Here is a 16,648-nt window from a genome sequence, read left to right on the forward strand (position 1 = left end):
TGTTAAAAGAGTGGCTTGAACCCTCCACAAGCCTGTGCAGGACTACGTTGAGGGACCAGCCACTGAGCTATGGCAGCACTGGAGGGGACCAATGCTCCCCAGTGCTTGGAACATCTCCTTTCCTCCAGCAAGGGTTGCACGGTGGAAAGCATCATCCTCCATCTCAGCTGAGTCGCGACTTGATGTCTGATTCACTCTCCCTGATCATCTTTAGCCTGTTGTTTATAATAAAAATCAAGCGATCCATCTCTTCTGACAAGAGGAAGAGTTGCTCCAGGAAGCCCTGGACAGGTCAACTTCTATATTAAGGAACTATTACTTGACGGCTTCCTGGCCATAAATAGCTGTCCAGCCAGGCTGGGTATTTTATTTAGAAATAACAAATAAAACAGGCCATAGAACTAACTTCATGACCTTGTTCCCCCTTCGTTTCCCACCCATGTCCCCTCCTCGGTATGGTCTCCCCTCACCCCCAGGCTCCTCGGGAGCTTCAGGGCCCCCTTGCATTCCCCCAGCAGAGCATATCTCCCCATCGCCCACCTCTCCAAGAAGCTGTAGAAACTTGCTGGTGCCAGCTTTTGGGAGTGTGATATGGGTTTTACATCACTGATGATCTTCGGCTACAGCTCAGCTCCAAGAAATTATTTTCTACTTGGCTTTTGTTAAAATAATTTAAAATTAATCTCTGTCCTGAATGGCTGAGAGCTAGAAATCCTCCATTCAAAACATCCCCAAAACTGGATGCAAAAAATACACCTCCAATACATCCTTTACTTTTCAGTCCCTTGAACCTTTCTCTTAACTTTTGGAGGATAACGTCTGATTTTCTAATGCTCGGAGTCATCAATACCAGAAACAATCAGGAAATACAAAGGAAAAACAGCATTTCAGTATTCTTTTATTATTGGGAGGTTTTGACCATTTTTGTCATGTGGTTTGCCTAAAATAATAATAAAAAAAAATCTTTGTTTGGAGCTGGAAAGGGAAGAGCAGTGTGTTTATTTCACGTATGACTCATCAGCTCAGTGTTGATACGCTAAACGCTTCAGAAGCTAACACTCTATAGAGAGATGATCGTTTTTAATATAAAACAGTAAATGTTTAAAACAACCCTTGCTTTTTTTTTTTTTTTTTCCTCCTGTTGTGGCCAATAAAACATAAGAGAGGCCACACAGTTTACATTTTAATAAAATTAAGTTATTTGGTGCCATGTTATTACAGTCTTTATTGGAAAGTGGAATAAATTGCACACAGAGGAGTCATAGGAGGGAGAAATCACTGCGAATAAACATAGATTCTGGGATGCATTTATTTGCTGGTTTCATCTCAAAGGAGGAAGGCTTTCCTCAGGAAAATGGAGGCAGCCCCAGGGCTCTGGCCTCGGGGAGGCAACCCTGGGTCTCTCTGGCCGAGGATGAGCTTTTTGGGGAGCTGGTGCCACAGCGGGGCCATCCTGGCCCCATCCAGCCAGTGTTTTCCAGGCGCATCCTCCAAGGGAAACCTGTCCTGCGGTCGCGGCGCGACACCCCGCAGTCCCGAAGCGCTGGGGCAGCCCGTCCTCCTGCCCCTCTGCCCTTCTCAGGGCCAGCCGAAAACCTTGGTCCCCGGGCTTTTTTTGCTGGAGGTCGGGGTTTTCTAGGCCAATGCCAGGGCGCACCAGGAGTCCTGCCGGAGGGGCACGCTCAGCCCGGGCTGGGGGGCCATGGTGGCGGGGGAGAAGGTGTAGTCCTCGGGCTCGAATTTGAACTCGCCGTGGCCGCCGGCCAGCGCCTCGTCCGACTGGCTCTGTGCCTGGGAAGAAGGAAGGGACGAGGAAAGTCATTAGAAAGCCTGTTATCAGCCAATGGGCCACTCTTCCCCCTTGTCATAATGCGGTGGTGGGACTAGGATGGGTCATGAACAGGGTGGGCTATCCCTGATGCTTCTGCTGCCCTTCGGAGGAGCCTGGCAGGAAGGCTGCTCCATCCCCAGCAAGCACAAGGACCAAGAGGGGAGGAGGCATCTCAGGGCCCATCTGCATTTATTTACTGACTAAACATGTCCAGTTTGGAGATCTCTAGGCACGTGTATATTTTTTAAGAGCGCAGCACAAATCAGATTTATCAGTTTCAGCCAAAAAAACGCGCCCCCCCCCCCCCCATACGGCGCAGCTGGAGCCGTGCCAGGCACTCGGGTGCTGGAGCTGAACTTCCCCTCCATCCACACAGGGCCAGCCCCGGGAGGGGGCTTCAACCCAGCGTAAAGATAGTGCTGGGTCCCAAAATTTTGATGTGCGGGTTGATTTAGAGCCTTTTTTTACCTCTGCCAAGACAAAATAGCAACCCGCCCCGAAGAAATCCTCGGGGCAGAAGCAATCTGGGGTCTCTGACAGCATTACGGCTCTGTGAGCACTGAGCTCCTCGGGGCTATAAAGCGCAGATAATGTATGCCCAGGGAGCCTTTTCATGGGAGCTACAGAGGTTTCCACCCTGGGCTGATCCCACCGACTCGACAGCGTTGTAACTCCCAGGATTTCATGGCAGGAGATGAGAATTAAACCCAGCTCCACGCTGAAGCTGGTTCACAACCCGTCACTTCTGTAGCAGCAGGGCTTGGACCTCCCAGTTCCTCATTTCAAGATGGAAGAGCTGGTAGGGAGCCAACAGGCTGGAGCCCTTCCTGGTCCACAGCACCTTGGCTCATGTTCCCTGCTTTCCTCAATCTGAGGCAGCCCGTCGGTCCGGTGGCCCCCAATGCAATGAACTAATTGCTTAGCCTCATCAAGGGCCCTCCGGTCAGTGACTACCGCGGTGTGTGGAGCATCCAGCCCAACCACTCCCCATCCATTCCTGTGCCTTACCTGGGACACCGACACGATGGTTTGTCCGGGATACTGCGAGGTCGTGCTGGGCTCTGACTTTAAAGTGACCGTGCTGTCTGAGTTCGTAACGGAAGAGGGGGAGTTGGTGGCCGAAGTCGTAGACCCTGGAAGACAATCGGTACGGGACAATGAAACCAACACAGGTGCACATCTGCTCTTAAGGAAATTTATATTTTAATGGCTACTGTGACATCTCATGGCACGACTCGACTCTTCTCTTTCTCCACCGCATCTCTGTCAGGGTAAGGCTTTGTATTTGGCTGTCAAGGTGCAGATGGAGGAGGAGGAGCTCCTTTTCACAGCGCAGTAGTGGTGGTCCTGGTACAGGCTGGATGGGCTAATGTTGAATGTGTCTTGATACCTTCCCCTCGACCCTTTAATACACCATTCCCAGCCCTGGTTTTTCCCATTACTCAATTTAGCCCAGATCTGATTGAACATGAGCGCTGCTGGGCTGGAGTTGGGTGCCCACAGCGCAGAGGAACCTCACAGGAACGTGACAGCAGTGAGATTTCCCACCCGGCGCCCTCCTTCCACATGAGGTCTATGCACAAATACAGGCTTTACATCCAAAGCAATCATCAGGGAAAAAAAGAATCACAGTATTATTCTCTAATGATCACAATTTCTTGCAGAAGACACGCTGAGGTGAATTATTCTCCAAGCCCCCATGATGGACCATAGCAGCACCGTACCTGTTGAGGTTTTGCCTTTGGTAATGTTTTTAGGCTTCCTTTTCCTTGTCTGGATGCTTTCCTTTTTCATGGCCAGAGGTCGTGGTACCTTGACATTCATAAAGTTTGGAATCATTAATACTGTATTTTACTTAGCTCCTTCCCACACACGTGTCGCTCTCCTATTTTCGTGCCGTAGCTCATGCAAAGCACCTAAAGTCCTTGTCCTTCACTAAGTGCTATTTTTCTCTGCAACAGGCCTTGGCTGGAAGATGTATAAGGCTAACAGCTAAGGCTTTCCCACAAATTTTGTTTTTTCCTTTATTTCCTATTTTCCTTTTCCTGATTTATTGGTGACCTTTATGACAGGGCCCTATTAAATTACACTGACAGAATGAAAGCCTACATGGCTCAGAGGGAATGGTCATGGGATAAAGAGACTTTAACCTTTACAGCAGAAGTTTGAAGAGGCCTGTATGGAGGGATGAAGTCTCCTCTTTGGCTGATGGACATGTTACCAACAGTTCACATCCTCTGTGGGTAATTATTATCAGCCAGGCTCCATGTGGACTCCTTAGCATCCTTCACACATTCTTAATTACCCCATCTAGAAGAAATACGCTCCTTATTTCCAGTCTGCATTTGGGGAGCTTCAGTCTCCAGCTACTGGAGCCTGGTTAGGTTTCTTTTTGGGGAGTAACTTGGCAAACAACCTAATTAAGAGCCACCCAGTGCCAGAAATCTCTCCTCTATGCAGGTACCTCTTGAGAGTGTTTCAGTACCCCCTTAGCCTTATTCTGGAGAACCTCAGTAGACTGAGCTTTTAACCACTCAAGGAGGCAGGACTAGGTTATGGCTCTTCTGGGTCCAGACTGGAGACTGGTCCCTCCAGACCTGATGTCCTGGACCTGCTGGGTGGTGATCCCAGGGCCCAAAGGGTCCCTCTCAGCATGGACGTGGTCCTCACCCCGTGGAGCTTCATGTACAACCCACAGGCGTTGCAGACGGGCTCCCCTTCAGCGTTCCTTCTCCAGAGGGTGGTATTGGTTGTGTGGCAGTTAGTGCAACATAGGCCAGCACGTCTCGATGAAGACTTAAAAACAAGCAAACACACACATGAATGCACACACAGGAGTGATTAATTGGGAAGTTTCCTTTCATATAAAAATAAAATCTGCAATTGCATCGATTTCCTGGAAAATGTGACACACACACACGATAGCCAAATTCAGATCAAAGAAATTACATTCAAATGAGATCACTCCAATTTGCAAGTGCTTTTTTCATCGAGCTTGATAAACCTGGCAAATATCTTTGCAGGTCATTTCACAAACTTCCAACAAATCTGCTGGAATTGATCAGGGCTCAGAGCACAGAGAACTTTCCTCCAGGAGATCCACTCAGAGGGAGAAAGAGATGGAAAATGCCAGCCAGGCTATGAGCACATGAAGAAAACTCCTCAAACTTTAAGTGAACTCTTCTGTTTTCCTCGCTCAGAACTACCACTAAAGTTAGCAACATCCCAATCAATCTCTGGTTTAAGACAACTGGAATCAATTGGCTGAACTGAGCAGAACCAAACTGAACTGGCCCACGATGGGACCAGGGAGGTTATTCTTTGCACGTCTCGCAGACAATCTGTTCTCTTACAGGCTGCAGAAACACCGTGAAAACATTAATTAATGACATATTTTGTGAGTGCAGTGGTTGCTGGCTCTGAAACGTTAATGCTTCCAAGTGGAGAAGGAAAATATTCTGGCAGAAGCAGCAAACTCATTTCTGACAACTGTACTCCAAGCCACTGGAAAATTCTATATACAGACTTCTCAGCTCAATAGGTATTTCATTTGAAAGTCTCTTAACACTAGGTATTGAAACTGTTTTAATAAAATAGTTCGCTAAGTATAAGATGCCAGTGACATAAGTAATATCACAGGCTCTCCACATTCAGGTGTTCGAGTATATTCTTCAGCCTTGAGAAGAATCACTTTGATTCCTCCTCTCAAAGGCAGACGATAGGGATGCAGGCAATAAAGAACTCCCCATTTGTTTGTTCTTCCATTATTGCTTGCTATCACAACTGAGCAATATGATGAATGAGGTGGGAAGAGTAGGAATAAAAATGAAATGTTTTTACAAGGTTAGCAGTCAAATAAAGATCGGCTTTGAGTTTCAAGACACACAAGCGACGTGCCCAAGCTTTGATTCACTCGTTGCTCAGCAAAGAAGTCTCAGCAACTATTTGCAAATAGCGGTATTGCTTTGGAAATTATTTAGCTTTCAAGAAATAACCAGGCAAAAATAATAATACACAGAGGTGTGAGCTGACAAGCCTGGCACAGAGGAGGGGACAGCAGTCCTCATCCCTAATATGGGACGTGGTGTCACAGCAAGGTCCTGGAGCAGCCACAGAGCTTCCCCAAAGCCTTTCATCTACCAGGGCTGTGCCGTTCACCCCTGCGACCAGGGGGGACCCCAGCCCCGATGGAGCAGAGGGAGGTGCCGAGCACCCGACGGGTGCAAGGGCTCTGAGGTCCAGCTCCTGCCATGGGTGCGGAGGGGAATTTGGAGGCTCTCAGCCCCGGGGTAGCTGTGACCGGAGTGGGCTGGTGAGATCTGTCATCGCCTGTGGATGGAGGAAGGCCAAAGCAAAGCCCTTTGGAAAGCCCCAAGATTTCTGGGCCATCGCAGGTCCCTGGGAGTGAGGGACACGCTGTCCCCACTTCATAAAACGCTTTGTCTGCAGTTTCCATGTACCTTCTGCATTCCTTGTACCTTTTGCATCTCCTGCACGTCACTCTGTGGGCTGCCTCCTCCTCCTCACACAGCCAGGGTGAGCAGAAACCACTCTCCACGACCAAATATTACAATTTAAACCCCAGAAACCCCAGGGGAACCTGGCCCTGCCCCGCAACCTGCCAACTTAGCAAGAAAGAGACAGTCAAGGCTACTGTTGCTCACTGAAGGACGAGGGTACAATACGCTATTGCTGGTTTCCCAGCAGTTCCCTTAAAAGAGAATCCATTTCTGCCTGCCTCCACCCGGCTGCCTTTGTACCGTTCTGACCTTGTCTAGGAAGTTGTTGACTTCAACATTGTGCTCCAGCGTTTATTTATACAAATGCAGCGTACACTCAAACAAAAACTCTTCACGGACCGGGCTTGACAGCCAAGTGCTGCTGATAAGCTCAAGGAATGGTGAGTTGGTGCCTATCGAATCACCCGCGTGTGAGCGCTGCTTGGAGAGCCCAAAAAATTCAGAGCCAGCAGGGCAGGTCCTTCTAAGGGAGCCCAAAGCCATCAGAGACTTCGCTTCACCTCCTTTTCAAAGGTGGAAATGAAACCACAAGGTTTCACAGGGAAAAAAAAGAAGATTCTCAACTCCCAGATCTACTCAATGCTTCTCTGTCCCTCTTGCCAGCAGGATGGAAGTGACCTGATGTTGATAGCAAAGAGGTCGCAGCAAAGCATGCTGAGATACCCAAGCTCAGCTCCTGAAAACAGGCAGATCCGAGGCTCAGAGCCAAAGGCATCAGCATCCTCTGAGATTTGCCTTTTTTACCACAGCTCTGGGCAAATCTGCCCCTTGGAGGATGAAGGACCAGAAGGAACTGATGGCCAGGAGAAAACCAAGGCACACACCATGAAGGCTGCATGGCTCTAGGGTCCTGCTAGATTGTCCCAGGGCCGTGATCAGTCCCATCCCCACCTTCCCCAGAAGTGCCACGAAACCCACTCTGCAATTACAAATTGTAAAAAAGGATGGGCTGAAAAAATATCCCCTGAAAAAAAATAACCAAACCAGCAAAACTCGACTCCAGGTTAGTCCTTCCACTTGGGGTGGTGTGGGATCTGCCACGCACGGGAGGGCTGTCCCCCATGCTGTCCCCCGTGCTGCTCCGAAAACAAGGGAATTACACACACAAGAGTGGAGCCATCCACCTCCACATCCTGCTCCTGGATGGTAAAAGTGATGTGGCTTTTAGGATTGGGTCTGAGGTACCACCTTGTGAAATGCACCAAGAAACTTTGGATGGAAAAGATACTGCCCAAAATAAAGAGCTGCTTCCACCCTGCTTTAAGATAAATCCCTCCTGCCGAAAGCCACGGTGCTTTGAATCCAGACATGGGCTGTAGCAAAACGGCTGTCCCTGCAGCGTAGAGGATGTTACCCTTATCTCAAAAAAAAAAAAAAAAAAGAAGAACCAAAAAAATGAACTGGCGACTACACTACTCTTATTCGCCCTCTCCCACACACAAGCAAGCTGAGCGCTACTGAGCTGCAGGCCGTCATTCCCGCAGTGTTATCTGGGCCACGTTGCGTTCTGCGGGGCTTTCAGCGGGACTTTGCTTTGTTAAAACACAAGTCAGAGTAACTCCCGGCGCAGCGACTACTTACAGAACAAAGGTCGTAACGTAAAGGACAAAAGCAACCATTTTTTTCCTCCCTGTTGCCTGTATTTCACCACGTTGTGAAACAGCCCATTTCATCGTTCCTAGAGCCATGATGTGTCACCGCGTTCACCCCTCGGGTGAGGCTGTGAGCGGGGAAGACATCCCCTGCCATGGGAATCACTCGGGGAAGGGACATCCCAAGCCACAGGGGTGCAGGTCGCTCCCTCGGTGGCCGGTTTGCAGGCTATGCCTGGCACCCTCTTGCCCATCACCGGTGGATCCCCCTTCCTCCAACGGAGCAGAACTCGTTGCAACACGGCATTTCAAACCCTGGGGAAAACCCAAGATTTTGAAACGCTTCATTCCAAAGTCAGGATGGAAAGAAAGTCAAAATTGCAGCCCCTTTTCTAATCCACAACCCAAAATCCCCTCAGGTATTTCAGCCTTACTGAAACGTTCCCCCTGGATAAGAATCGGCTCTTTCAGTTGGGCTTTGTCGTTATTGTATTGATAGCCAAAATAATAAAAAAGATTGGAAGTGCTTTGATGATAATTCCCAGCAAGATTTCCTCGTCCCTGGGAAAGGGTCTTAATTCTGCGAACACGTTTTCTCCGCTAGAAAACTTTGTCGAAAGTGTTTGCCCAAAAATGCCTCGCGCGCAGGGCTGTGCCAGCAAAGAGGGAGGCGCAGGGGGGAGCTCGGGGTCCCGCACGCGGAGGGTGCAGGCGAGGCTGGCTCCCTTCCCACGCGCCCAAATAAAACACGGAATAGCAGCGAGACCTCTCCAATTCCTCTGGGGAAAAGCTGTTCAGAAAAACACCAAACAACAACAACAACAACAACCACCACCCAAACCCTGGAAATTCAGCCAGCCCCACATTTTGATGCCGGTCCGAAATGCGGAGCTGGATTTAAACTGGTTGGCACCCATCTCTCTCTCCGCACGGATCGTATCCGCTCGGAAGAAATCAGCAGCGTAGCTCGGAGATTTGCAGCAGAGCCCGCTGCTGGGGCGCAGGTTTAATGTCATTACATTAAAGAAGACCTGGAGGGTTTTGGGTGAGACAGGCAATTCCCGTCGGATAATGCTGAATGTTTCACAGAAATGCCTCGGTTTTGATGCGATGAACAAAACAGGGTGATTTTCCACGGAGCCGCTGCTCATTTCATTTTGCCAATCCAGAGCCACATTTCCGGGATCGGAATCAGAATGAAACATCTTGCTCAATCCCAGCTATTTTTTTTTATTTTATTTTTATGGTTTTCTGACAAGGAAAGTTGTCACTGTTGGGTTATTGCTAATAATTTGTTTTGCAATGCAAAAAAACCAAACAAAAAAATAACTGCGGGAATACACCCCGAGCAAAAGCAAGAGGAGCTCCCAGCTGTTCCCCAGCACGGCTCCCACAAACATCCTGTTTGTAATGACGGCTTCTGATGACAGGCTCTGAAACCAAAACTGTTACCACCAAATTTAAACATCCCAAAGCGACTCTACACACACACAAAAAAAAAAAAAAAAAAAAAAAAGAAAGAAAAGGAGGCGCCTTTCCTCTCTCACAGTGGGATCCCAATTGGAGGAAGCCCAATATCACGTTGGAGGGGAATTAATGCTTTAACCTGCAGAGAAACCGGGAACTACCAAACCCCAAATCTCCCGTTTGGGCAGTGGGGGAACTGGGAGCCTCATCCTGCTCCCATCACGAGTAAAAGCGCCTGGACCAGCTCGGGATCAGCCCTGTCTCCTGCTCAACTGCCCTGCCTAGACCATGGGTGTCTGCATGAAGAACTAGTAAATAATAATAATAATAATAATAGTAATAGAATAAAAAGCAATGTGCCCCACTGCGGGAAAAGAGCTGGGGGAAGCTCACAGAGCCAGACCACAGGCAGGGCTGATGGGCTCCCACTCGGCTGCGGTGTAGCCCCCCCCTCCATGCAGCCCCGAGACCCCTTCGCTCTCCGTGCTGCCCACCAGCAACCCCTCCTTCACTCCGCTCCTCCTGACCGAACCGGCTCCGCACCGCAACAAGGGGCTCCTGCCAGTGCTGATGGCATTTTATTCGTGGGAAAACCGAGGGTCAAACAGGCCCCGATGCAAGTACAGAGACCCCGACAGCACAGACACCGCAACAGCCCCCCTGGCTCCAGCCCTCCAGCCCCCCCCGGGGTGGAGTGGGGGATCCCTGCGGGGTTTTCCCCCCTCCTCTTACCAGCCTCTTCTGCGGCTTGAGCGGCCGGTTGATGCCGTTCATCTTGTGGTAGAGCCCGCAGGCGTTGCACAGGTAGTGCCCGGTGCCGTCCTTCCTCCAGAGCGGCGTGGACATGGCCCCGCAGTTCACGCACTCCCGGCCGTCCCCGGGGAACTCCTCCAGGTACTCTGGAAGAGAGACCCAAGGCGTGTGGGTCAGGAGCCGTCCCCACCACAGAAGGCCACCCGTGGCCCACAGGGACCCTGCGGGAGACGGTCCCTAGTCCTCTGTGCCCCACTACTCCTCTGCGAGGGACAGTCCCTGCCCGGGGGGGAGTTTACCTCCACCCTACAAAGTGAGGGCCAAACCCTTTTATTCCCTCTGCATCATAATCTTTTAATATTTTGCTCAAAACCAGAATATCCCCAGTCTCCACCCCAGAAGACCCCAAAGGGCTGAGCGCAGTCGGGGTCTCCCTGGGGATTATCCCTGCACCGGGCTGCAAAAATAAATATAGGAGGTGGGGGGTGGGGTGAAAAATGGGGCGATTTTCCTGATTTCCATCAAGGCGCCTCGGGCACTGCCCGGCGGGGACAGGCTCGGGGCTGCCCACGGAGCAACGCCGGGCTGCGGCTCCGGGGCTCCCCGGGAGACCTATCGCCGGCCGCCCGCGCCCCCAGATTGGGGCTTTTCCTCACTTTTCTCCCCCCGCGAAAGCCCCGGGAAGAAGCCGCGGAGCCCCTCGCTCCGAGCCGCGTCCCCGGTCCCGAGCGCGGCTCCGCGGGGAACGGGCAGCCCGGAGCAAAAGCGAGGGACCCCTCGGTTACGAGTCGGTCTCTTTCCTCCTGCCGCTTTTCTCTCTCTTTTTGAAATAAATTCCTCCGCCTGAAATGTTTTTGGGTTTGTTGTTTTTTTTTTTTTTTTCAAAGAAAAATACGCTCTTTTTTTCTTTTCTTTTTTTTTTTTTTTCATCTTCGATCGTATTAATAACGATCCAACGGAAAAAAAAAAAAGGAAAAAGAACAAAAATTAAAAAGGGGAAACGGAAAACAAAAATAAAATGTAAAAAGGAAAAAAAGAAAAAAAGCTGTAATAATTAATTAAATGAAAAAAAAAAAATAGTTTACGCTACTTAAGAGCGGTTTACACTATTCAAGAGCAAAAGTAAACGGCAGAGAGGAGGGCGGCCGCTATTCCGGATCCCAAACCACCGAATTCAAAGCGCAGAAGAGATTTCCGCGCCATCACCTCCCTCGGCAGGACCGGAGCGATCCCTTCCCGCACAGCGCGACGGATTTTCCCAGACAAAGAGAAAATCCTGGAAAGAAACGGCTTCCGAGCACCTCCGGCGTGGGAGGAAAAGCCGAGGCGGGGAGGCAGCTCGGTGGGGAGGGGGGCTGCTGCCCTGGTTTAACTTTGTTCTTGGGGTAAAGATAAGATAATTCGGTTCAGCGCAGTAAAGCCGATAACGCGGCTGGGATCTCGAAGCGGCTTTTAAAGGACTTTGCAAACCCCCCGCCGGAGGAGGACGGTGAAACACCCCCAGGGTTGTAAACCCCGCGCGCGGAGAGTCCTTTTAAATCGAGCCCCAAACTTTATTTGCTCGGGGTTCGGTTTGAAAGGACCCTCCGGTGGGGATGCAAACCAACTGAAGTGGGGTTTATTGTTCAACGCCTGAGCGCGTTTCTCTCCCCAAAGGCCGCGGAGCGACGCAGCTGCGGACCTGTTTGGGCGAAGGCGAATTAGGAGACCGAGAGTCTGTTCAAATATAAACTAATTTACCACAATAAATTACTTAAAAGGGAGGGAGCTATAAATCTGCCCCGCTAATTTAAACACAAGGGCAAGTATTGAAGCACAGGCACAAAGTCGATATTGTGGGAAGGAGATACCGTGGGGGGGGGGGCGGCGGGGGGGGGGAAGGGGTTGAACGGCCTCCGCTCCTCTGTCCTGTGGGGGAATTACCCTCCTTTGAAACGTGGTCTTTGCCCTTCGTGTCACCCACACCCCACACCCCCACTCAGACACCCCACCTCTGTCCCAAACACCCCCCCACACACACACACCGGTGCCCGGACCATCTCTCCATCCCCGGATAAAATCACCCCCTCCTTCCCCGTCGGGGCTGGCAGCTCACCCCGGGGCTGGGGCCACCAACGCCCCGCGGGGACCGGGACCCCGAGAGCCGGGAAAGGACTGGGCGCCCGGAGGCGACGGTGAGGGGCGACGGCGACCTACCGAAGGTAGACCTGCGGCCGGGCAAAGCCGCCTGCCTGGTCTGCAGGCTGTGCAGCACGCTGCTCTCAAAGTGTCCGGCCGTCCAGGAAGGCGGAATCTCGGGGGTCACGTAGGCGGGGTAGGGGCCGGAGTAGGACCCGTTAACGGAGCGCACCAAGGCGTTGCCGTACTGCTCCCGGCCCCCGCCGCCCAGCAGCAGGGACCCCTGGTAGGCGCCGTCGCGGCCCGGGGGGCTGCCGCCCGGCGGGCTGTGGGAGTAGGAGAAGCCCGACGGCGGGTGGGGGCTGCCGGCGTTGAAAGCGGCGGCCTCGCCGCTGCTCTGCCCCCAGCCCGGGGGGTTGCCGAGGTGGCTCTGGTGCGGCTCGCAGCCTTGCAGGTAGGGCAGCGTCTGGAGGACGGAGGGGACCCGGGTGGTGGGCACGTAGACGGGCGAGCCGGCCGACGAGTGGAGGAAGTTGCTGGAGTCGTGGGAATAAGCCGACTGGCCATGGTTGGGGGCGAGGGCCAGACCCTGATACATGTTCCGTCCTCGGCGGCGGCGGCGGCTGCTCAGGGCCCGGCCGGCTGCGCCCCGACGTTGCCGAGGGGCTCACTCAGAGGAACCTGGGGGGGGGAAGAACCGAGAGCCGCGGGCTGAGACCCCGGCAGAGCCCGGCCCGGGGCCCGCCGCGCCCGCCGCCGCTTCCCGCGGCCAAAGCGCCTCTTCCCTGCCTCGAACAGGGGCCGAAATTTGTAATTATTAGTTGGGTTTTTTTTATCCTTTTAAACTTTCCTCTGCCCAGCTCGTCCCGCGGGGGGAACCCCGGCGGCGCCGGCCGAGAGCAGCGGCCGAGCCACGGCGAGAAAGAACCTCCGCGCAACGGGCAGCGGCCCCGCCGGCACCTTCCCACCGCCCCGCCGGGGAGACCTCCAAGGGCCGGAAAAAAGCATTCTTTTCTTTTGCTTTTATCTTTTTTTTTTTTTCCCGCCCTTTCCCCCTTTTTATCTTTTCTTTCTTTTTTTTTTTCTTAATTTTTTTTTTTTCCCAAAAGTATTTCCTTTCCCGTTTGTTTTTTTTTTTTTTCCCCGAGTCCCGGGCCTGGAGCGCGCCTCGGGGCCTTGCCGGTGGGGAAGCGGCCGGGCCGGGCGGCAGCGGGTTCCCGGCGGCCCTGGGCAGTGACCCTGGACCGTGGACATCCCCGGTGTCCCCCGGTCCATCAGCGGTGCCGCTTCCTTGTTAAAAAAGCGACTTAACCCTCAGGCTCGGCCTCTCCGTGCGGCCGGAGGGCTCAGGCCGCGGAGAACCCCTAGAGCATCCCGCCCCCGGTTCCCCCCCCGCCGGGGCCGCTCCTCCCGCACGGGTACTCACATGGCAGCGAGCCGGGAGCGGAGCCGGGCATGGCCGGGTGGGCATGAAGCTGCGCTCAGACCATCCAGGGAAATCCCAGGAAAATAATAAAAAAAAAAAAAAATAAAAAAAAAAAATAAAGTTTACGGGTGGGGGGGAGGGAGGGAGGAGGGAGGAGAAAAAACCCCAAACAACCAGGCAGAGAGGGGCTGTCCTCCCCCGGTGCCCCCCCCTCCCACCGCCGCCGTCTCCCGTGGGTGCGTCCCTGCCTGCGCCCGGCGGGGAAGTGGCGGCGGCGGCGGCGGCGGCGGCTCTTTACGGCGGGCCCCGGTGCGGCCCGGCCCACGTGACGGCCGGCGGGGTAGCCCCGGTCCCGGCCAGGATTGGGCGCCTCCCGACGGGAGGGGAGGACGGGATAAATCCCGCCGGCTCCGCTCCTGCCGGGGGCAAGGGGCGGGGGGGGGGGGGGGGGGGGAAAGCACCCGACGGCTCCCCCCCGGAGCGGGGCCAGGATGCGGGCCCCGAGGGTGCCCCGCACCGCCCCGCACCCTCTGCTGCCCCCCCCCACTCCCGCAAGGATGGAGGTGTCTGCCCGCCCCCCCCGGGGAGGGGTTGGGGGGTGGCTCCCTCCTTTGCGGGCCTCGCTGCGTTTCTGGGGGTCGCTCCGACACCCCGACGGCAGGCGGTGCCCCCCCCCCCGGGTCCCCGGTTGATGTTGGGGAACACACCGAAAACTTTCCGGCGGGGGTTTCGGGTGCCAGGGGACGTGGCCAGGGGTGCTCTGCTCCGAGCCAGCGCTCCGGCTCTGCTTTGAAATAAACGCCATCCCAACGAGGAAGGGGGGGGGGGGGGGTGTCTCACCAGCCTGCCCCCCAGCCCGCCCTGCCTTTCCCAGCCTGCCCGGGGCTCAAGGCGGCTCCGGGAAAGCAGCGCTCCGACCCCTCACCGTCCCGTCGGGGCCGCCGGGGCTACGGCTTGTAGGGGCTCCGCTGTTCCCCGGGGGGATCCGCGGGGAGAGTCCTCCCCCCTGCAGCCCCCCGGCCTTGCGACGGGGACAAAAGCCCTTTCCCCGCTTTTCCCCGCCGGCGCGACCCCGGGAAGGGGCGGCAGGCAGGGAAGGAGCACGGAGCCCCCGCCGCCCGCGTAGCCCGGGTTAGTCCGATTGATTTAACTCTCCCCCGGTGCCCACCCGCCGCCGGGACGAGGAAATCGTTTCGTCGTTATCGGGTTTTGCGTGCGGGGGAATTTTTGCGCCTTTGCCCCGAGGCGTCGGCTCCCTCCGCCGCGGAGAAACGGGGAAAAAAAAAAAAAAAAAAAGCCTCCGTGGGTCCCCACCGCCGCTTGCTCCATCCGCGGGCGGACAGAGCTTTGCCTCCTCCAGGCCTCTACCGGCAGGATCGGGCCCCCCTCGGCCCCGGGAGCCCTCCCGTAGCCCAGCCCAACGCTGCCCGCCGGAGGGGGTCCCGGCGCCCGGGGGAGTCCGTCCAGCCCCGGCTCCGCAGGGACCAGCGCTGCGGGAAGGGTGGGAAATTTCGGCTCCAAAATAAACTGGTGCAGGAATGCCAGCTATTTCCCTCGGAATAATGCAACGCAACTGGCTGGGGATGTATTTATTTGCTCGCCAATGCGGCCGTTTACGGCTCGCGGGGTGTCCCTGTGCCAGCGGAGCAAAAGATAATTTTTTTTTTTTTAAGAAAAGGAAAAAAAAATTTAAAAAAAAGAAAAAAAAAAGAAAAAAAAAGAAAAAAAAAGAAAAAAAGAAAAAAAGAAAAACAAAAAGAAAAAAAAGGGGGGGAAAAAACCTATAGCAATAGAAAACAAGAATCGACTCCTGAGGCTCCCGCTCAGCGAGCCCCGCGGCAGCAAGGGCAGAAAAGTCCCCTCGGAAAACCAGTCCCAAGCCCTCCGTGGCTGTGGCTGAGCCACCGCCGGGGTTCCCTTCCTTTCGTTTCGGTTGTTAAAAGCGGGCTGAAGCCGTGGGGACGCGTGGGTTTCCAGGCTCTACGGTTTCAGGGTGTTATTTAACTGTGATTTATTCTGTATATGTATTTTTTTTTTTTAATATAATGCTTGCGAACTGCCCGCTCCGATCGCTCCTGGCGTTCAAATAAAATGTGAAAACGTTGAAAGAAACGAGGCGCTGCCGAAATCCGGAGGGATTTACCCCGTTCGCGCCGGAGGAAACCGCCGTGCGCGAAAAACCTGCCCGTGGCCGAGTTGCGTGTCTGTGTTCAGACCTATCCACTTGCTTTTGGGTTTTTTAAACCCGCTTTCTCCCCGCCGTAGCGTTAGCTCAGCTCTCGGACGTGGCTTTCACCCCACCGGGCAGCGGAGACCCGAGGCCGCGGCGAGGGGCGGCTCCTCCCGCCGCCGCGCACGGCAGCGCCCGCGGGCGCGGAGCAGCGCGGTGGGCAGGTGCTCCGGCACCGGGGGGTTTCCACCGTGCTGCTTTAGGTGAAGCAGGGAGGGAAGGTGCCAAAGTGGCACCGATGCCAGCGGCGGTGTCCCCCCGCCCGCAGCCCTCGCACTGAAGTCACCCCGGGGTGCGGGACACGGGGAGCCCGGGCTGTGCGGGGCAGGTAGGGGGTCCCTGCCCCACCGAGGGCACCCCCCGACGTAGCAGCCGGGCGCAAGGAGCCGGATATCTCTGCCCGAGACCCCGCTCACGGCGAGGCTTAGACGGGCACAAAACCCCTAACACAAGCACCGGGGCAGGTGATCCCCGAACCCCCGGAGGAGACCACAGACCCTCTCTTCCAGCCCCCTCCGGAGCGGGGGCAGGCGGGAAGGCTTCCCGGGAGAGCCCGCTGTCACCCCGATGGCACCCGCCGGGAGCTTTGCCACCGGCGCACATCCGTTACCGGGCTCACGGTCCGTTAGACGGGCTGGGGCGGACCCGGCCCTGCTCTTGGAGGGGGACACGGCTACTTTTTTGGGCGATTAGGAGGGGGTCCCCGCTCCC

General features: G+C 54.6%; 1 protein-coding gene across 2 annotated transcripts; it reads right to left on the bottom strand.

Moving 5' to 3' along the window:
• Positions 1–868: 868 nt before the first annotated feature.
• GATA5 (GATA binding protein 5) lies at positions 869–13,773 on the bottom strand. 2 transcript variants are annotated; one of them, XM_074156815.1, is made up of 7 exons: positions 13,708–13,773; positions 12,360–12,962; positions 10,143–10,309; positions 4,502–4,627; positions 3,556–3,643; positions 2,840–2,964; positions 869–1,791 (listed from the first exon to the last, which is right to left on the bottom strand). In XM_074156815.1, the coding sequence occupies exons 2-7, from the start codon at positions 12,877–12,879 to the stop codon at positions 1,636–1,638; spliced, it is 1,182 nt and encodes a 393-aa protein (XP_074012916.1). In that variant the 5' UTR covers positions 12,880–12,962; positions 13,708–13,773; the 3' UTR covers positions 869–1,635. The 2 variants fall into 2 exon arrangements, with proteins under 2 accessions (XP_074012916.1, XP_074012917.1); XM_074156816.1 differs by lacking the exon at positions 13,708–13,773 and having other exon boundaries at positions 1,636–1,785; positions 12,360–12,879.
• Positions 13,774–16,648: the final 2,875 nt, after the last annotated feature.

Source organism: Numenius arquata, chromosome 12, assembly GCF_964106895.1.
Source record: "Numenius arquata chromosome 12, bNumArq3.hap1.1, whole genome shotgun sequence".
In the NCBI taxonomy this organism is placed as follows: domain Eukaryota; kingdom Metazoa; phylum Chordata; class Aves; order Charadriiformes; family Scolopacidae; genus Numenius; species Numenius arquata.